Source organism: Eleutherodactylus coqui, chromosome 1 (assembly GCF_035609145.1).
Source record: "Eleutherodactylus coqui strain aEleCoq1 chromosome 1, aEleCoq1.hap1, whole genome shotgun sequence".
NCBI classification, from domain to species: Eukaryota; Metazoa; Chordata; class Amphibia; order Anura; family Eleutherodactylidae; genus Eleutherodactylus; species Eleutherodactylus coqui.
The window spans coordinates 444,432,799-444,454,640 of NC_089837.1; the positions used below are offsets into that span (position 1 = coordinate 444,432,799).

The 21,842-nt window shown below is 42.3% G+C and overlaps 1 protein-coding gene across 1 annotated transcript in view; it reads right to left on the bottom strand.

The window, feature by feature from the left end:
* The window catches only part of PDS5B (PDS5 cohesin associated factor B), a 112,896-nt gene that overhangs the window by 62,888 nt on the left and 28,166 nt on the right, over window positions 1-21,842 (bottom strand). Inside the window, exons 2-6 of the mRNA XM_066582929.1 lie at window positions 14,725-14,854; window positions 6,311-6,514; window positions 3,128-3,214; window positions 2,945-3,042; window positions 1,137-1,263 (exon numbers count right to left, since the gene is read on the bottom strand). Coding sequence (XP_066439026.1) covers window positions 1,137-1,263; window positions 2,945-3,042; window positions 3,128-3,214; window positions 6,311-6,514; window positions 14,725-14,832 — 624 coding nt within the window. The 5' untranslated portion in view covers window positions 14,833-14,854. The remainder of the gene's footprint in view (window positions 1-1,136; window positions 1,264-2,944; window positions 3,043-3,127; window positions 3,215-6,310; window positions 6,515-14,724; window positions 14,855-21,842) is intronic.

Below are 21,842 nucleotides of genomic sequence, written 5' to 3' on the forward strand. Positions count from 1 at the left end.
AATGATAAAACAAACAGCTGCAGTGAAGCCAGCTGGTCACCCCTACGAACTTCAGAGTTTTCCCAGCGTTTACCTATAGAGCAGTGTTTCTCAACTCCAGTCCTCGGGGACCCCCAACAGGTCATGTTTTCAGGATATCCTATAGTGCGAACACCTGTGGCAATGTCTGAGGCACTGACAATAATTACATCACCTGTGCAATACTGAGGAAATCCTGAAAACATGACCTGTTGCGGGTCTCTGAGGACCGGAGTTGGGAAACACTGCTATAGAGTAACTTCATACTGCACCATTTAAAGGCGGCATGCCAACTAGATACTTCTGGTATCATCATCCACAGAACAGGAGACAGGTGGCCACATGCAGAAGGACGTGGAATATGGGGATGGCTACAGAAACAAGTCAGCTGATAGGTCATTCATTGTGCACCAAACAAAATATTTAAAGGGAACATAGTCTGCTTTATAAATCACCGTGGCGTTTTTTTTGTTTAATGCCGCAAAACTATGTTTACATGAATCCTAAAATCCTTCAGTTCTCACACTGACCACTATGTTCACACAGCTTATTTTCACCATGGATTTTACCCAGAATCTGTGACAATTTTGCATTCCATTACGGTTAAATAGGACCTCACACTGTAGTCTATTTTTTCCGCACACAGACTTAATTGTGTGGTGAGAAAAGTCATCATATTTCCCTTCTTGATGTGGATTCCATAGGTAATCTACCTCAGAAATCCTGCATGCGGATTTGCCCATTGAAAAGTGCTAAATCAGCATGTGGATCCATGGCCATACATTTGCTGTTGCGGGACAAAGGAAAACAGAGAGAGGTAAGGATCTTGTTATTTTAATGCACGGGGAAAGGGTTGTCCAGAGTCGTTACAATTCAGACAACCCCTTTAACCATAACTCAGGCAAGATGCCCGCCGTCAGTGTTTACAGACAACAGAAATATAAAAATAAAAGATCTGCAATCAGAAAAAAATAAACCTTTATTCCCCATCTGGTTTTAATTAGTAAATAAATGTAGTCGCATTCCCTTTGCGATATTGAAAATGCCAGAAATTAGAGTTTATAAGTAGAGTAGAACAAGGGGAAAAAAAAAAAACAAAAAAAAAAAACAAGGATTACCTTGTGTGCAGGAACCAGATTTACCAGCACTGTGTCCAACAATTCCTGGGAGACCGTGTCCCCTTCACATATAATAGAGCTCATCAAATCCACCATATGCATATGAACTTTCTGATTGTGGCCATTGCTGAAATGATCAAAAGTGAAAACTTCCTATTGAAATGATTTCATGAGACATCAATGGACACATTGATTAAACTGTTTACATCAAAGAACAATACTTTTCAACCCCATGGGTATATATGTTTAACGCAAAAATTGCAATCCAGGTAAAGATTAAAAGCAGTGGAGATTGACCAACCATACACTCATTTAAATAAAAACAAAACAAAAACAATGCACCCGGATAGAAATGTCAGATTGCTGCAAAACTCGTCATGCAGTTATGTTTCAGGTAGATGTGAAAACCATAAGGGCTCATTCACACGGCCGTATGCGTAAAATGCTCCATGTATTATGCAGGATTTCCCCGCTGTGTGAGCTGGCTATTGCTGCATAGGACAGTGTATCTCACTACAATGTCATGCGCAGTGCGCCTAGTTAAATTCTCCCGCTCTGTCCCTTAGTGGCGCTGCATATAAAAAACACTGCACATACGCGAAGTATTGCATATATACAGTGTTTAATACACAACCCACAGAAAGTAGGGCCGTATGCACACAATACGCAGGTAAAATAGAACAGGCTGCATTTTTACGTGCATATAAGATGCAATAAAAAAACACTAGTATGAATGGGTCAATAAAAAATATATCAATGTATTTTCATTTTATTTCCCATTCACCGCATAGTACGCTGTGAAATTACGTTAGTGTGAATGAGCCCTAAGAACAGCCCAGACAATCCACCAAAATTGAGAATTGCTTGATTCACAGACAAGCTTGAGCAGATATAAGTTTTGGCATTCACCATTCAGACACAGGTGGCACATTCATTAAAGAACCCAGTCTCTGCCGGAGAATCTTCAGGCACCTAGACTGAAATTTGGTGTCACAGCATCTGTTATGTGCCCTGCCATTAATACCCCAACACAATAGCCTTCATTTGCAATGGTGTAGTGAACAAGAAATCTGGACTGCTACGGACTGGACCTACATTGTCTTTAGTGACTATTCTAGGTTCTGTTTGGTAGTTGTACCAGAGTATGGAGGCCTCGCAGTGAGCGTCTCAAACTTAAGGCCCATTTAGACACAATGATTAGCGCTCAAAAGCCGTGTTTTGAGCAATAATCGTTGTGTGTAACTGCAATGACATCGTGCAGTTTTCGTTATGCCGTCGTTCATCGTTGTCTTTCAGCGTGCTGAAAGACGATGATGAGCCTTATCAAACCTCATCTTGAGCGATCATCTTGCGCTGTAAATGACAACGATCATCGCTCAAAAGTCGCTTGAGCGACATCTTTTGAGCGATAATCATTGTGTCTAAACGAGCCTCAACTATTGCTGTGTAAAAACACTACCCAAAATACTGTTGTGATGATGCAGGGAGCCATAATATATGACAATCGATCACTCTTAGTAGTTATACGAAGGACACCAACAGCTCAGTGATGTGTATAGGAAATCCTATGGCCACATGTTGCTTCTCATGGCAGGGCATCCAGCAGGTTAATGCTCATCCACACACACCCAAAGTGTTTCCCATATTCGGTTTCATTTGATTCTGACAACTCTTTCTTGGTGCATTATTTTTTTTGCAAAAAGTAATTACTGCATAAAACCATTGTATAACGTGCTATGATACTTACCTGATATTTCACATCTGTTAGGGATAAATTAAGAGTACAATATCTACTTTTGTGCACTTACTTGATGACTGAAAATAATGTCCGGTACAGCTGAGTGAAAATTTCATTGCTGTCCTCCAATTCAAAGCATATATTGTAAGATTTTACCCATGCAATATTCTGTCAATAGGAAGAAAACATGGCAAAATAAGTATGGGGTTTAGAAGTAGGCAATGAATACCAGTACACTACCCATCATACTTACCTCTAGCAAATAGAAGTATCTATTAAACTGCGGACTCTTTGTATCCTCAAGACCTTTAAGCTGTCGTGTTATGAACATAAATATATCCTATGGAAATTTAAAAAAACAAAAACGTTGCAATACTGTAAGAACAAATAATCTCAACATTCAATACAGATCTTAAAAAGAGCCCATACTGAAATACTGTATTCTGGGCAAATTTTATGTGCCAATTGTTTGTTAGTAGAAGTCACGTTATATGTAAAAACGATAGACATAAGTGGAGTTGACTTATTGTAACCCACATGCTGCTCTGGAAACCCCCTTTAAAGACAACTTGATGGTAAGGCCGCCTGCACACGGGCGGAAATCACGTGGCGGGATTTCCGCCGCTCAAAGCCTGCATAGGAGTGTATTACAATACGCACTCCTATGCAGACGGCCGCGGTTTGGCCGCGCAGCAAACAAACCGCGGCATGTCCTATTTTTGTGCGGGGCTCGCAGAGCCTCGCACAGAAACGTCACTCATCCGGCCGCCGACTCCGGTCTACGCGTGCGCCGGCTGCCCGGCAGCCGGCACATGAAAGAGCCGGGGCCGCCGGGCGCAGGTGAGTACGCGCTCGTCTCTGCAGGCGCTCAGGTCGGGTCCCGCGGCGAGAATTCTCGCCGCCAGATCCGACCAGCTCGTCTACAGGCGGCGTAAATAAGTAATATGAAAAACAAATGGTATCGGCCGTATATTACATACTGACACGACATGGTTTAGGGGTGTGCAGCTCACCATGTGTTTCCACACATAGGCTATGTTCACATGAAGTGGAAATGCTGTGGATTTTTAGCAGTGGAATTGACTGGAGAATTCACAGCATTTTACAGTCCCAGCAGCGTGAATGAGATATCAAGAAATTTCTTCCACGTTCCGTGGAAAAACTGCAGCGTAAACGAACGTTCAGTGCAGATTTTAAATTTGCAACATGGCAATTTATGCTGACGATTTTAAAGACAGATTTCAGTTCTTTCAGAATCCATCTGTTATGTGTGCTGATTGTGACACGGGTCTGCATGAAAATCTGCTGTGTGGATGCAGCCTTAGGAACTCTAAAACGCACTTGAAAATCACTGCATTTTCAGCTGTGTTGACATGTGTTTTTGACAGCGTTTGACTGCGTTTTCAGCACAGTTATAAACGCAGCCAAGCAAGCGGATAATGCCAGGACTAAAAAAAAAGGCAAAAATTGCGGTAACCACATTCTACAGCATTTTCAGTAGTGCTGAAAACACACCCCATTCTTTTCAATAGGCAAAGGATCGGGTTTTAACCCCTTAATGACACGGCCTATTTTGGCGTTGAGGACCAAGCGATTTTTTGGTATTTTTCCATCTCCATTTTTCAAAAGCCATAACTTTTTTATTTTTCCGTCGATGCGGCCGTATAAGGGCTTGTTTTTTGCGTGGCGATCTGTAGTTTTTATCGGTGCCACTTTTGGGTATATAGACAATATCGTAAAAATTTTTTTTTTTTAATGATAACAGGGAGAGAAAACGCATCAATTCTGCCATAGATTTTTTTTTTTTTTTACAGCGTTAATCATGCAGCATAAATGACACACTAAATTTTTTCTGCGGGTCAGTACGGTAACAACGATACCAAAATTGTTATATTTTTTTTAGGTTTTTACACTTTTTTGCAATAAAACCCCCTTTTTTTGGAAATCTTTTTTTTTCTCTATAGCTGCATTCAAAGTCCTGTAACTTTTTTATTTTTCTATGTACGGAGCTCTTTAAGGGCTTATTTTTTACGAGACGAGCTGTAGTTTTTATTGGTACCATTTTGGGAAATGTACGGCTTTTTTGATCACTTTTATTGCATTTTTTGTGAGGCAAAATGCTAAAAATTAGCATTTTGCCTCTGTTTTTTAGCGTTTTTTTTAATGCTTTTTGTCGTACAAAATAAAAAGCGTGTTCAACTTTTTGTACACGTCGTTACGGACGCGTCAATATCCAATATGTGGGGTTTTAGTTTTTTTTCCCTTTTTTATGCTAATATTAGAAAAAGCATAAAAAAGGGGTTTTTTACTTTTTTTTTTTTTTTACATTTTTCTTTTTTTTTTTACACTTTTCTTTTCTTTATACTATTTGAGTCCCTCTGAGGGACTTACATCACTGTGCCTATGATCGCTGTCATAAGGCATGGCAAAGCTACTGCTCTGCCATGCCTTATCGCTTGTACAGCGATTATAGGCACAGGCAATACAGGACGCCAGTGTCTGGCGTCCTGTTGCCATGGTGACAGGCCGGGCTCTCGCGATAACATCGCGAGTTCCGGCCGGAGACACACAGGGATCGCGATCCCTCTGTGAACTCTTTCCCTGCCGCGATCTACTTAGATCGCGGCAGGGAAGGGGTTAACAGCGGGGGGCGCATCTCCGATGTCCCCCCGCTGTTGGAGCGGGACGCCGGCTGTGACTGACAGCCGGCTCCCGCTGCGGGATAGCGCGGGATCTTATGTGATCCCGTGCTATCTCCAGGACGTACCAGGTACGTCATGTTGCGGGAAGTACCAGGCTGCCATGACGTACCAGGTACGTCCAGGAGCGGGAAGGAGTTAAGATGCAGGAACACGTGAAAATAGGACAGCGCTTGAAAAACGCTGCGTTAACGCTTGTCTGAGAAACCCCATTGAAATTAATGGTATTGATTCACAGCATTTAGCGCTGTACCGAAAACAGCGCTAAACGCAGAAAAAAAGATGATCTGTGCAAGAGTTGCCTAACTAGTGCGCATGTTATGCAACAGCTGTCAGCACCTCAAACTGTCACAGATGTTCTCTCTACAGGATATCCTCAAATCATTCCATGTTGTGGTACTTGCCCACTGCAGACACTAGGCGGCCGACAGGCATGTCATCAGTGACAACGTGTAAGCCTGCCTCGGGGCTTCTACATCTGCTGGCCAAATGGCATCACCAGTCAGATGCTGTGGTATCAGACCACCAAAGTGGTGATCCGGCACCACGGCGAGTATATTGATTTTATATAGTTTAAGGCACAAAGAGGCCAAAACCATATAAAAATAACTCAGAAAACCCCCTTTAAGGCAAGTGCGAAATTTATTATCATCATTGTGATAATTGTGTAAAACTTTATGCCTATCCCTCACTTAAAATTGACTACAATTACATATGCAGACTAAACAGAAACTTACCTTCAGTTTATCTGGAGAAGTGTATGGAGCTTCTGGGGCATAAATCCTAAAAATATCTGCAAGGCAACAGGCTACAAGTAAACGAACATCCTTATCTGGGTGCTTTAAAAAGAAGTCAGATGCAAGATGAAGAGCAAGGTTTAGATAGCGCTCCTTCTCTTCTTCAGAGTCTTGATCCATATCCATGAAAGTTTTCACAACCATCTAAAGAAAATATGAAACGCACCAACATTACTTTAAATTACCAATCTGATTTACAAAGCCACAGACCAAGTTCAACCAAAAAAAAACTGTTCTGAAGTTTAGCCCTTTAAATACTAGAAAGTTTTTCATCTTTCCATTTTAGTTTTTTCATCCCCACATTCCAAAAGCCAAAGCTTTTTAATGGCGTCATCAATAGAGACATTATGATGGATCTGCTGCTATGGTCAACAAGCTGTGGTTTTTAATTTTGCCCCACACATCCATTGCCACAGCAGATTTTTCCTGCAACGTGTGAATGAGATTTTAAAAAGCTCATTCACTTTGCTGCTTCTCTAACTGCTGCAGAGTTTTCATACGGAGGGTCCACACAGAAAACCTGTCCCGTTTAAACATGGCATAAAAAAATGTTTGAAAAAATTTGATTTTTAAAAATTTGCAGGCTATAGTTTTCCTTGTTACAATATTGGGATAGAACCTTCTCATTACTTATTAATTCTGGAATGGTATTCATTTTTAGGACATTCACAGTGCGAGATAAAGGCCGCCTGCAGACGGGCGGAAATTCCACGGCGGGATTTCCAGCAGACTTTCCACCCGTGGAAGCTGCCATAGGATTGCATTAGAAAACGCAATCCTATGCAGACGGCGGGGATTTGTCTGCGTGAAATCTCGCGCAGAAAACAAATCGTTGCATGCTCTAATTCTGTGCGGGACTTGCAGAGCCCCGCACAGAAATGTCACACCCCAGCCGCTGGCTCCGCTCTGCGCACGCGCCGGCTGGGTGGCAGCTGGCACCTCAGAACCGGAGCCGTGGGAGCAGGTGAGTGCCACGCTGGTCCCTGCAGCGGCTCGGGTTGGGTCCCGCTGCAAGAATTCTCACAGAGGGATCCGACCCGGCCGTCTGCAGGCAGCCAAACCGTGCAGATGTTCATGAACGTGGTAGTATCAATTACACAGCCTTCTGCAACAAAATACCTGCAGCGATTCTACGGGAAATTTGAGGTGCTCAAATGTTTTTACTTGTGGAACAGCTGTGGAATTTCACCCTTGTACTGCAAGAGTTGAATTCTGCAGCATAGAGAGGGTGCGTAATCAAAACGTATAGCATAATTTAAAAACTCTGCGGATTTGTCACGGAAGTATCCACACCACATGAAAAAACTATCTAAACCCCCTCCACATGGCTTGTACCGTAAACACTGGAATTTTGCAGCTTTTCCACAATTGTCTGGGAGAAGGAAAAAAAAAAAAAGGAAAAAAGGAGGGTTTAAAAAATATATATATTTCCTAAAGAATTATTTTTAAGTCCTACTAAGGGACTTCACTTGTGATCGATCGCTTATACAATGTACTTCACCCCCCCCCCCCCTCCCTTCTAATGCTTGCGGTCAGGAAGGAGTTAAAACATCTCCTTTAGGAGTGTGGTAAATGTTCTTTTGTCTGGTAACCAAGTGATGGATATCTATGGTCAGAGCTCCCAAACTGCAGACATCTCCCCCTCCCCACATATCTTCGTGCTGTTGATGCACACAACCATCAGCACAGTAAAACATTTTCGCAGCCATCAGTATAGATTTAAAGGTAGATTTTAAAAATGCCGTTTTGAAGTCAATTATGATTCACAGCAATATCCCAGCGCATAAAAAGAAGAGTCGTCAATCCAGCAGCCAACACAACATGCCAGCTGCTCTGTGGTATGGGGGTTTTCGGACAGCAGGGTAGTACAATCTGCTTTACATGCACGCTTCTATTTGGACGCGTAAAACAAGTTGCATATATGCTACATTTTCCTTTTGCTAACTATATACCAATTCTCAGCTTTTCCAGTATGATTCGCAAGTACAGGCAAAGAAAGCGGAGCCATCATGCTGGCTGGGTTCCTGAAATAAGTATTTACAAGGTTTGCCTTTTTATGAATTTAATGAGTACCTAAACTTTATCTCTTTAATGACAAAAACGCCCGCTACTGATCCTAAACTCGGAATTTATGGCTAAAAATAGTATAAAGGAGTCTGTACACAGACTAGATTACAGTTGCTGTCCATAGAAGTCTATGGAGAAAGGAGGGGGAGCTGCTGGTAAGAAGCAGAGACTCAGCTGCAGCAACTAGAGAGCTTTCTACCCCACCCCAGTGCTTTAGTGTGTTTTTTTTTTGTTTGTTTTTTTTCAAACAAGGTTTATGCCCCTGAAGGGGACCTGGACCATAGCAGCTATGATAAGGCATTGCGGGACTTATATACTGAAATGCCTTATCACTTGTAATTTCTTTGTACACTTTTTATGTCCCTGTGGGGGACTTGTACAATCACACCTATGATCACTATGATAAAGCATTGCAGGACTTCTGTCATGCAATGCCTTATCGCTTGTTATAGCGATCGTAGGCAATGGCAAAGCAGGACACCTGTAGCTGGCGTCCTGTTGCCATGGCAACCAGTTCGTCTTCTGCGATTACATTGCGGAAGTCCGATGACATCACAAAGGGAGTGTGCTCCCTCTTTACATGCCCCGATGTGCATAGATCGCGGCATGTAAGGGGTTAATAGCAGGGGGCTCTGCCCTTATGCACCCCAGCTGTTGCAGGGGGAAGCCGGCTATCAGTGACAGCCGACTCGTGATGCTGGATGGCGTGGGATCTCTTCGGATCTCGCGCTATCCGCATGACGTAAGCTTACGTCATGTTGTGTTAAGAACCCCGCTGCCATGACGTGACCTTACGTCCAGCGGCATTAAGGGGTTAAAAAAAATCAGATACTAACACTTAAAAGCCACTCACAAAGGGGACGGTAAAAAGACAGCGTTTTTACTAGGGCAGAGCTGCTTTGTACAGTGTTTAGTGCGAGCATATATCCAAAATATATGTATATGGATTGAACCCCACCCAGAAAAAAAAAAAAAACATGGACAGCCCAATTCTTTTGGTACTTTTTCTACATAAATTGGATTGTTCTATACTGTAGCCCTAGAGCACGGGAACTTTTTACCTTCTGATCAACTTATCTACTTGCTAGTCTGGGGAAAAGGGGTGAGAAGTTTATTCCACCGGCGGAAATTCCATAGACGCTCTCCACCTCGTGGACATACAGTAAGGATGGGGGGACCTTTGGCAATAGCTGAAAATTTTTATCTTAAAGCAAACCTGGATGATAGGTGTGACAGCCGTCCCTGCTGGGAAGTGACTGTTTACACCAGGTTAGTCATCTTTGGTGGCCCATTTACATGCAACGATAAATTATTGATCAAAATCCGTTTAAACCAACAAATTTGAGCGATAATAGTTGAGAAGCCAGCAATAATGTTTGTTTTGTCTCTTTCTGTTTCTTCTGAACGCTCCGCACTCCAGACAGAATGTGAAGCGTCGAGCGAGAACCCAGCGCCGAGGACCTTAGTGACGCCAGCGCTTGTATGGTCATTTAAACAACGGTCGGCCATGTAAAAGGGCCTTCTATTAAAAGATTTGTTTTTTTACTATACTAATTGGAGTGCTGTCCTCGTTTTCATCTTTCCTTTATTTGTACACACAAGGACAGATAATAGCAAAGATCAAAGGTCTTGCAGTTGCAGCAGGACTGCAGATGTCACAACCCTGTGACCGGGCAGCAGCTCGAGGGATAACCTATTACTACACTGGTATGTGGGGATTTAGTGCTAATAAAATCCGTGTTTAGCACGCATGTAGCGGTACCGTGCATGATTGATCTGCTTGTGAAACTGGTTGAATGTGATTGTTGGTATAGATTTTGTTACTGGAAAAATGCAGTGGTTGAACATCTAATTTTTTTTAGATTTTGTGTAATAAGGGTCAATTTATTTTAACAGTCATTTAGGGCTTATTCACAGGAATGCATTTGCCAGCTACTACATGTGCAACATGCAGTGAATAGAACCTATTGATTTTAACATGAGCAATTTGCACTCACATTTCTTCTATGCCAAAAAACAACAAAAAACACCGGGTCCCATTTTCGTGCGTACTGCGCACAAACATTACTAATTTAACTTAACCCTTTCCAATCCACTGTCTGATGTCTGAAGACATTCTGATTGAAGGCTGTACAGCTCGGATGTCGGAAGACATCCGGCAGGGTATTCTTACTGTATATTACTGGCCGCTCTGTTGTCAGGGGCCTCTCCAGCATGTCACATACCGCAGTACTGGCTCTAACCAGCAGACGGTGCCATTGTATAATGGCAAAAAGAAAAAGCCCCCTAGAAAAACCTAAATCCAAAATTGGATCGCAAAGGGTTAATTGCCCATGGGAGCATGCTTATGTTTTTTTTGCATGTGCATACACTCATGGAAGAAAATACAGTAAGACATGCGTGTGCAAAGATACATTCTTGAATTCACTTTTTGTTCATTTTACAGCCACATACTGGAAGTTTGTTCCAAGCATCTACTAAAAGTTAACACTGCTTCTGCTCTTCTCCCCCGACTTACCTCAGATTTTGCCCCCTTGTTCTAGCGTTTAGTTCTCACCCTATATTAAAGGTTTTGATTGTGCCCTTCTGTTTCGGTTCTGTTTCTGAGATCTTCAACCATTTTTGCAGTCTGTCTTTGGAGTCGTACCATTTTATTAATGTCTTTCTGTAGGCGAGGTCTCCAGAATTGAACAAGTATTCTAGATGTGGTCTGGCCAGAGCGCTATACAGTTGGATCACAATCTCCCTCCCTCTACTGGTTCTACTTCTGAACATCTTACTTGCTTTGTTCCGTGCCTGACCGCACTGTAGACTCATTTTCAAGAGGTCATTAATCAGAATCTGTTCTTAAGTCCTGGAGAACACATCAGACCTGATATAATACTCGGTCTGAGGATTTCTTCTCCCCAAATGCTTTATTTTACATTTGGAAACACTGAACTATAGCTTCCACTGTTATGACCATTTATCCAGTAAAGCAAAATTGTTCTATGTTCAACAGGAGTATCCACTATATTGCACACATCAGCAAGCCGACAGACCTTGACCGTTAAGCCTTCTCCTAGGTCACTTGCCAACATATTAAAAAGAATAGGACCCAGGACAGACTCTCGTGGTCACCACTTGTGCCTCATCCCTGTTCAGAACACACTCACCACCACTCTGATATCTATCCAACCAACCGACAGTCTAATCGGACCATCAAACGATTACGTCCAACTTTCAACATTTGTGCAAGCTCTTTATCACATTACTTTCACGTATCTTGTTTACATACTATTAGTATATCCTGTGTGTATTTGGAAGATATTTTCACAAGAGACTTATAAGATCAAAGTGCTGCAGAATAGGTTGGCACTGAAAAAATAAAATTATATCTTTAGGTTTTTACACTTTTTAAATCACTTTAACCCCTTAGTGACGGCCCCACAGCGCTTTTACGTCCTGCTGTTGCAGGACATGTATGCAGGGACATTGTGCTGCAACGTCCCTCCATACATCGTAGGTGTCAGCTATTTCTTACAGCTGACACCTGCTAACAGCCCCCTGACAAGCTGCACAACGCTGTTAACCCTTTAAATGCCGCTGTCAATTCTGACAGCGGCATTTAAATCCTCCGAATGATGCTTGGGGGTCCCACAAAAATCACCACCTCATACAGCTAGATCGATAAATAAAGGAGTTATGATTTTTTAGAAGGGCAGAGGAAAAAGCAAAAAAGCTCCATCACTAAGGGGGTTAAATAAACTTTGTCAATGCTTAGTCTTTGCATGTGAACCTATTTATTCCTGCATCATTGAAACCACTGTAAGATTTTATTAAACCTTTTTCTACTTTACTTTTAATTCCCATAGGGGACTTGAATTTGTCCTATATACTACAATACATCAGTATATAGTACTTTTCAAATGCTGCCGATTAAGCCCTGCCAGACTCATTTATGCATACACGCATGGCAACCCTGGGAGTCTTCGCTAGGCTTAGGTCACCATGCTAATCCATGGGCACCCCACCTGACACCACCCCTCCAGCTGGTTGCTTAGAAGTACAGTCAATTTTATCCACAGCATCCAACTAGTTAACAGCAACCAGAACGGATTCCAATCACAGCTGTCAAATACCCTTCACAACCGGGAGGTTGTAAGCAATCCATCAATACTGCTACTGCAGTAACCAGAGCTGTGGAGAAGCTCAATGTAAAAAGAGGACAACATTTATGCAAGAGGGTTTGGCAAACCTGTGACTAAAACTTCAATTTCTTAGCTCTACTTACCATTAGAGATGAGCGAGTATACTCGCTAAGGGCAATTGCTCGAGTGTGCATTGCCCTTAATGAGTACCTGCCCGCTCAAGACAAAATGTTCAGGTGCCGGTACGGGGGAGCGGTGAGTAGCGGCAGTCAGCAGGGGGTGCGGGGGGGGGGGGGAGGGAGAGAGATCTCCCCTCCGTTCCTCACCACTCTCCCCCGCAGCTCGCTGCCCGCCGCCGACACCCGAACCTTTTGTATCGAGCGGGCAGGTACTCATTAAGGGCAATGCACACTCGAGCAATTGCCCTTAGCGAATATATCACTCATCACTACTTACCATAAAACCAACAAAAACATGACTAGACTCCTCTTCTCTGCCCTTACCTAGCACTGTCAGTAGTTTTGCATCTGCAAAACGGATGACAAACTCCCTTTTGGAGGAGGGGAAGGGGGGGGGGGTGGTAAAGCCTTGACTATGAAGCTGTGACCCTTCCCATCTTATGCTGCCCTCAGATATGGCAGCAGAGATGACCTGAATGAAACAGAAAGCCATTATTTAAGAATTTTATACAAAGGGCCACTTTGTCCACAAAACACAGCAGGAAGTGATCTACATGGGCAATTCAGTGGTGTAATTGGTGCCTTTTCTTCAAACAGCAGCTTGCCCTATCCTTCATGGGTTTGTATTGTTAATCTATAGTAAAGCTGCAGGGAACACCACATTAAGTATATGTCAAAACACCCCAATGCCAAGATGACAGCAAAGGAGAAACAGCTAAAAAAAAAAAAAAAAAAAAAAGACTATTGTACAAAAGACACAAAAAGCAAATAAAAAGGTGAGGTCAATTTCTGCATTGACAAACTTTTAAAGTTCTACTTTAAGATGAAGATTACATATTAATACACCAAATGGCCACTTTATTAGATACCCCAGCCTTTCACGATTGGAGCTTCCATTTATGAAAATCAGACACCTGCCCCAGAGTGTAGCGCAAGAAAAGAAAAAGAAAAAAAAAAAAAAAGAGAAAAATGAGTCGAGTTTTCCATAGATCAGTTTCAGTGAGAATCCACATTATAATGGGAAAAAATTAGGCAATCTGAGGGACTTGGAATAAGCCCTGGTCATTAGTGTTGGACTAGCAAGAGCCAGTATTTTACTGCCAACCTTGTGTTTTGTTGCCCAACAGTGTGGAGAGTATAGCGAGGATGGACATCAAGGAAAACATCCAGTAAAAGGGGATCCTGGGGACGTTAAGGGGGTTATCCAACCTTTTAAAACTGATGGATAAGGCCATCAATATTTGATCACTGGGGGTCTAGGGATCCCCGCAGTCACCTGCCTGAAGAGGCTGTGGCACTTGTAGGAGTGCCAAAGCCTTTTCAATGTTTACATCTGAGTTCATACTCCGAACGCCATATTAATAGCAGCCATTCTGAATATGAGCTTTTCCCTTTGAAGTGAATGGGACAAGCCTGTCTTACTAATAATGGCCACTATAAATACAGCCTTTTGAGTACGAACAGGTTCGGGCTCAGATGTAAATATTGATGACGCTGTGGACGGGCTATAACAGCAGATGACCAGTTCCAGTTGAATAGCCATCTAAGAGAACTATAAAAAGCCATGGCCTCCAGTAGGCAAAATAGGATCACTAAGCAGTGGAAAAACGTCATCTGCTCAGATAAATCCAGACTTCTATTGCACCGTGCCGATGGGAGGTAAGAATTTGGTTCAAGCAGCATGAATCAATGACCCCTTGCTGTTAGCTGTTCAGAGCATGTCAGTAGCTTCCCATCTACATGGCCAGATATTCCGGCAGAATGATTACACCTAGTCGAATCTATGCCACGACAAATGGCTGTGGCTCTGAAGGCCAAATAAGGTCCACTACTTTACTAGATGAGCATTTCTAATAAAAGTAGCAGTTCAGTGTTTATACATAAAGATAGAAACATTCATATTCACAAGACCTTGTGCAAGACAGAAGCCTAGATGTTTCAAAGAAAAAAGATAAATAAACAAAACCCAGAACCTTACCTTGAGTCGTCTAACCATTTCCTCTTTTGAAATTTTGTCTGAGATCTCTTTGACCCCCGGTGGATACGTGATCTTCCCATCGTTCCCCTTTGTTTTCGAATGAGCCATGGTGGCACAGAGTGTTGCTTTTCTAAGGAAAAAAAATGTTTTTAGAATTAAGTAGATGATTGCATATATTAACTCATAGGGATTACAATTTTATCTCACTTGTCAAAAACTATATTACTACAAGAGCAGTCAAATGTATTATGTAAGCAGAGTGGTGTGAGGAGGCTCAATAGAAAGTTACACAATTGATTTAATTACATATCAATCCTATGTTTCAACATAACTGTCAGTAGACATATCTAACCGGTAGACAAAACGAATGACATCCTTGCTGTAAGACGATTTACTATGCTCATACAGTCATTTTCTGACATTTTTGACAATGTCTTAAGTCTTGTTTCCAGCCTAATGACATCTGTTCAGCGATGGAAAATGGAGCTGTAGGCATGATGCTTTAAAAGGGACTGTCAAGCCCTTTATGGACACTAAACGAACAGCAGCACCTGGAAGTGGACTTTAAAGAGAACCTATTATGTCCTCATGTCAGTGGGGCCAGCTGCATAGCTTAGCAGCTGCCGCCCTGCTGGTTCCAGTGAGATCTTGCATTTAGTATACTTCCTCTAGTACCCCTGTACAGGCGCTTTTTAGATCCAGCTCCAAGTAATCAAATTAATTTGATTAAATTATCATTTTGCTAAAGCAAAATTCTAACCCCTTCGCTAGAGCCGTGAAATTGATTAGCCCTTTCCCCTACGGGTGGGACTAATGTCCGAACAGGTTGCGATGGGGTGGTAGGACAGTATATGAAGGATGTAATATGGTAAGGCAGGGGGGGGGGGGGATTTGGTTGACTACGGCCTCCTGCAGACAGGCGGAAATTCTGCGGCAGGATTTCCCGCTTGTGCCCGCTGCCATAGGATTGCATTAGATAATGCAATCCTATGCACACAGCCTTGATTTGTCCGCATGAAAATACGCACGGAAAACAGATGGCGGCATGTGCTATTTCTGTACAGAAACTTCACTAGTGACGCAACAGTTCCACCCAGCACATAGCAGAGAGGTGAGACGCCAGGAGCGCGTGAGCCGCAGGGGCACGGGTCGGATCCCGCTGTGAGAATTCTCGCAGCGGGATCCAACCCGGCTATCTGCAGGAGGTCTACAGGGTGTGCAGCCCCCATCCTTCATGTGTATAACACTAAAGTTCATATCCCATTATGTTACATAAGGGAATCGCACGCACAGCAGTTCCTTGTTAAGCACCGATTACCAGACTTGTCCCATTCAATTCTGATAATCAGCATATATTAAGGAATTTATGTGGATGTGATGCCCTAATTTAATTTTTGTTTTAGCTTTCAGCCAAATTGCCCAGCCCCAGGACCAGCCTAAGGGGACTTGCAGCCTCATTTAATCTAACCATCTAATTGCAGAAGGTATGTTTAAATGTGTTATGGCCCTTTTGCACAAAATTATTGTTTAAAATTCGTCCAAATGGCTAAAAATGAGCGATAATCGTTACTTGTAAACGCGGGCATTGTGCACTTTTCATTTGAATGATGGATTTAACTTCACACAAAATCCATCGTTCAGCCACTAAAAGACTGAGCAGATACATTACATTTGAAGGCATTTTGCTCATCTTTCCATAGACTGCAGGATGTTCTCCTGCTGGGATGTTTACACTAGCTGCAAGGGGAACAATGTAATGTGTCAGCAGCTGTTTGCACAGCTGGGTGGGCGTTTAATCATATGCTGGGCTCTGCAAACAACTTCTGGAGGTGCTTTTACATGCAAATGAAGATGATAACTTTACGCAAATACATCGCTAAATCTTTTGGCCACTTGAAAGATTATCTTTGCGTGTAAAAGGACATGTAGGCCTCCTTCACATGAACGTATATAAACTCACGTGCATCTGAGCCCAACATAATTGCGGAATCAATGCTTTTTTTTGCGCACGGATTGGCATATTTTACTGTACTTTGTGCCCGCAAGGCATGTTCATTTGCACGCGGCAAAAAAATATGCTCAGATTGTAATGGCTAATTTGTCTAATAAGTTCCAGATGCGTTCTTGTGTGCAATTACCCAGCATTTCACACATCTCCTAGCGTAATTTGAAAGCATTTGCACATCCCCATTAACTATGGGAACTTTGGGCACGTAAATGCACAGGAGAGTAGAGAATGTCGCCTTTTATTTTTGCGCAACTGAAATGCGCAGAAGGAAATACTTGTATCTGAACAAACCCATTAAAATCAATGGATTCTATTCTCTAGCACAGATACGCCTGTGTGATGGTGCCTCTAGAAGTACCGCAGCCAGCGCTATTTGTTTGCCAATAAGGTCTCAAGACTCCCTTTAACAAGTTTGCTATGCCCAACTTCCCAAGGGAGTCACAGGGTGACTAGTAGTGTATGGCCAGGCATTGTCATGGTAAAGGAGCACACCCTTGGGCACTTACTCTCCTAATTGGCTGAAGAAGGAACCTGGAGGGTTGCCACGGCACTGAATTAGTTTTGCTGTCTAGAGTTTAACAGACTATCCAAGTTCACGGTCCATATACTTTTCATTGTTTTTCAGCAGCAAATTTGTACTGAGAATTTTTCATGGTTACACAGCCCTCGAAATAAAAAGCTAGATGCAGACCCAGACATCTGCACTCTATGCAACTCGCCCTGTGCTGGATCATGGACCACCGGGCCAATCTGTGAGATTTTCGTCAAAAGCGATTCATAATTAGTAACAAGATTTTACTTTTTACTTAACCAAAGGGGTTGTCCAGGATTGGAAAACATGACTACTTTCTTCCAGAAACAGCACTTGTCCATGGATTGTGTTTAGTATTGCAGCTCAGCTCCAGTAAAGTGAATAGGGCTGACCAGCAAATACCCCACACAACCTGTGGACACATCCACTGCAGTTCCTGGAAGAAAGCAGCCATGCCTTTATAATTCCGACAAACCCCTTTAACACCCTTCATGACGTGGCCCCTCCCCCCACCTTAAAAAAATAATAAAAAAATAACTCCTTTATTTATCCATCGACGTCGCTGTATGAGGGCTTGTTTTTTGCGGGACGAGTTGTATTTTTCAATGGTGCCATTTAAAGTACCATATAATGTACTGAAAAACTTTTAAGTGGAGTAAAAGGGGGGAAAAAACGACATTCCGCCATCTTTCAGTGCGTCTTGTTTCTACGGCGCACAAACTGCAACAAAAACGACCTGATAACCTTATTCTATGGGTCAGTACGATTACTACGATACCAAACGTGTATAGTTTGTTTTTTTTTTACTATATTGCTCTTTTTTTTCAAAGACATTTAATTTTTTTCAATTATTTTCTGTGGTCATCTTGTGTGCGCAATAACCTATTTATTTTTCCGTCGACGTAGTTTAGCGATGGCTCATTTTTTGCGGAATGACCTGTATTTTCCGTTAGTACTAATTCAGAATACGTACGATTTTTTGATCGCTTTTTATTGCAATTTTTTCTGGGAGACCGGGTGACTGAAAAAGTGCATTTCTGGCATTCTTTTTTTTTTTTTTCCGGACGACGTTCACCGTGCGGGGTAAATAATGTGCTACTTTGATAGATCGGACTTTTACGGACGCAGCGATACCAGATATGTATTTTTATTTTAGTATTTAGACTTTTTAATTACAAATATGGCAAAAAGAGGGGTGATTTAAACTTTTACTATTTTTATGCTTGTTTTTTTTTTACAATTAAAAAAACTTTATTGCTTTTTTTTTTTTTTTTTTTTTAACTTAACTTTTAAGTCCCCCTAGGGGAATACAATATGCATGCTTTGATGGTGCCTGCAGTATGGCGTAATGCTGTAGCATTACGTCATACTGCATTCTGACAGGCAGCCTATCAAGCCACCCCACGGGAATAGCTTGATAGGCAGTCTCTCAAAGCAGCCCTGGTGCCTTTCAGAAGGCCCCCGGCAGCCATGACACTTGCACGGCTCCCCCGATCTCACCACGGGGAGACGTATGGGATCCCCGAACAGCGTTCGGGGGCTTTAAATGCCGCTGTCAGAATTGACAGAAGCATTTAAAGGATAATTGCCCGCGGGTGTCAGCTGTAGTAAACAGCTGACGCCCGTGCTGTATGCAGAGAGGTTGCCCAGCGACCTCTCTGCATACATACCCCGACGCTCCAGGACGTAAATGTACGTCCTGGAGCGGGAAGGGGTCAACGATGTATTGTCATTTGGGAAAGTGGAACAATGTCTATGTAGCGCCAACAACTGGAAGGCAACATTCCTGCAAGTCAATGTCAGACTTTTTAACAAGCCTTGTAAACAATGCCTGGAAATACGACTGGGAATACAAGCCAATGCTAGAGTGTTCTCTAGAAGGAAAAAGATAGACGAAAGTAACTGTATGGGTTATTTGCCCCTCACCAGTGTGCAATAGCTTTCCCAGAGGAGCAAACGAGAAAATGACCTTGTAAGTTTCCTTACTTGGTGCTCGCCCTAAGGGGAAAAAAAAAAAAAAACAACTTTCCTGACCGTCATTTGAGAACTAAAAGATGTCCTTATTTAAAGAGGCTGTAACCTGGCAGATGCCATTTAAGTACTTTTAACCCTCATAAAGCTAACACTTATTTGTAGAGCACCTAGGATGAACAAACCGCCTCAAAACTAGAATCTACTCCTACACTAGGGCCAAGTTAGTTAAAAGGGGTTCTCAGAGTGAAAACTATTGATCCCCTAATCTCAGGATAGATTACCAATAGCAGATTTGGGACCAGTTGAGCTGCTGAAGAGAGGGTGCAGCAGGCGGCCCAATGCTCAAAACTGTCTGCTCAGCAGCGCCTCAGTCTGGTATTGCAGCTCTCTTCCATTGCAGTGAATGGAAGACAGCTGCAATACCAAACTGGACTACTGCTGAACAGACAGAATGGGAGTCATCTGCATCATCTTCCCGATTGGACCCCTGCCGATCTGCTACCGATGGCCTGAGGATAGGTCTTCAGACAGTGTTTTGCATGGAGAACCTCTTTAAATGATTGAGTCCTTATAAGTAAATCATGTATATTACTTTTTATTCCATAGGTTTTCCAAGAACTTGTCAAGTCACGAAAATGGAGGGGGGGGGGGGGGGAGGCTGCGTCATTAAGGGGTTAAGCTACAGGACAATTCCTTAACAGTGGACATGAATAGTATGACAAATCACTAGCCGATAGGCTACAACCCCCTTTTGGATCATATTCACCTTGAGCAGGTGAAGTTCATCTCAGGAAGGGAGGCCCATAGCGATACTCTTAAAAACTCCAGATTTAATAAAACTGCATGATCTAAAATGGGTACCTTTGAGGATTCTATAACACAGGTTTCACACGGCCGAGGGAAAAAAAAATCTCAAGCAAATATGGACCCCATTTCGAATGGAGTCAAATACATGAGCGATGTCCTCCCGCACTGCATCGTGGGGTGTGGGAAAAAAAAAAAAAATAGTGGCATGGTTTAACGTTTTGCGTTCCTTGGAACGTACTGCCCATTGTTGTTTTCAATGGGACCTTTATTGCCTTGCATAGCTCTCGCACACCATGCAATGTGCATGCAAGGTTTCCCATTGAAATCAATAACACACACTTCCAATCCTCTATCGTGTCAGATATTCCTTGATCACCAAAGTTATAGCCCTCTACTAAAACCCTTCTGACAGACTACAAATTAAAGGGAACCTGACAGCCTGACCATGCTGTCCAAATACAGACAGAATGCTATAGAGCAGGAGGAGCTGAGCAGATGGTTATATAGTTGTATGAAAAAGGATGCCGTATAACTTGTAGTTTATTTACAAATCTCCTTTCCAAGCTTAGAGGTCCAGTGGACAATCCCATCAGCGATTGATGGCTATGTATGACTGTGCATGCAGAAATAGCTGCTATTCACTTGTACGACCGCCCACTGGACCTCTAAACTCAGAAAGAGTCCAGATTAAAATGATCTGGTTTTCGGAGAATATATTCTGTATAACGTGTATTTTATTCAATCTGCTGACCTCCTCCAGCGTTATAAGAAGCTGCCTGTAGATCCAACTACATTTCCAATATGATGGGTTTCCATTAACCCCTTCATGACATGGCCTATTTTGGGCTTAAGGACGCAACAATTTTTGGCGGATTTTCTTCTCCGTTTATCAAAAGCCATAACTTTATTTTTCCGTCGACGCAGCCGTATGAGGGCTTGTTTTTTGTGTGGCGAACTGTAGTTTTTATCGATGCCAATTTTGGGTACATAGGCTATATTGTAAAACTTTTTTTTTGTTTTTTATGATAGCAGAGAGAGAAAACGCATCAATTCTGCCATAGATTTTTTTTTTTTTTTTTTTTACACCGTTAATCATGCAGCATAAATGACTTTCCATTTTTTCTGCAGACCGGTACGGTTACAACGATACCAAAATTCTAACATTTTTTTTAGGTTTTCCCACTTTTCTGCAATAAAACCCCTTTTTTTTGGGAAATCTTTTTTCTATTCTAAATTGCTGCATTCAAAGTCCTGTAACTTTTATTTGTCGATGTACGGAGCTCTATGAGGGCTTATTTTTTGCGAGACGAGCTGTAGATTTTATTGGTACCATTTTGGGGTACATACGGCTTTTTTGATCACTTTTATTGCGTTTTTAGTGAGGCAAAATGCTAAAAATTAGCATTTTGCCTCAGTTTTTTAGCGTTTTTTTTTAGCGTTTTTTCCTGTGCACAGTCAAAAGCATGTGCAACTTATTGGACGCGTCGTTACGGACGCGACAATACCAAATATGTGGGGTTTTATTTTTTTTTTTACCTTTTTTTATGCTAATCTGAGAAAAAGCATTAAAAAATTGTTTTTTTACTCTTTTTTTAATCTTTCTTTTTTTTTACACTGTTTGTGTCCCTCTGAGGGACTTTGACCACTGCCCTGATGATCGCTGTCATAAGGCATGGCAGAGCTACTGCTCTGCCATGCCTTATCGCTCATACAGCGATCTCAGGCATAGGCAATACAGGACGCCAGTGTCTGGCGTCCTGTTGCCATGGTGACAGGCCGGGCTCTCGCGATGCATTG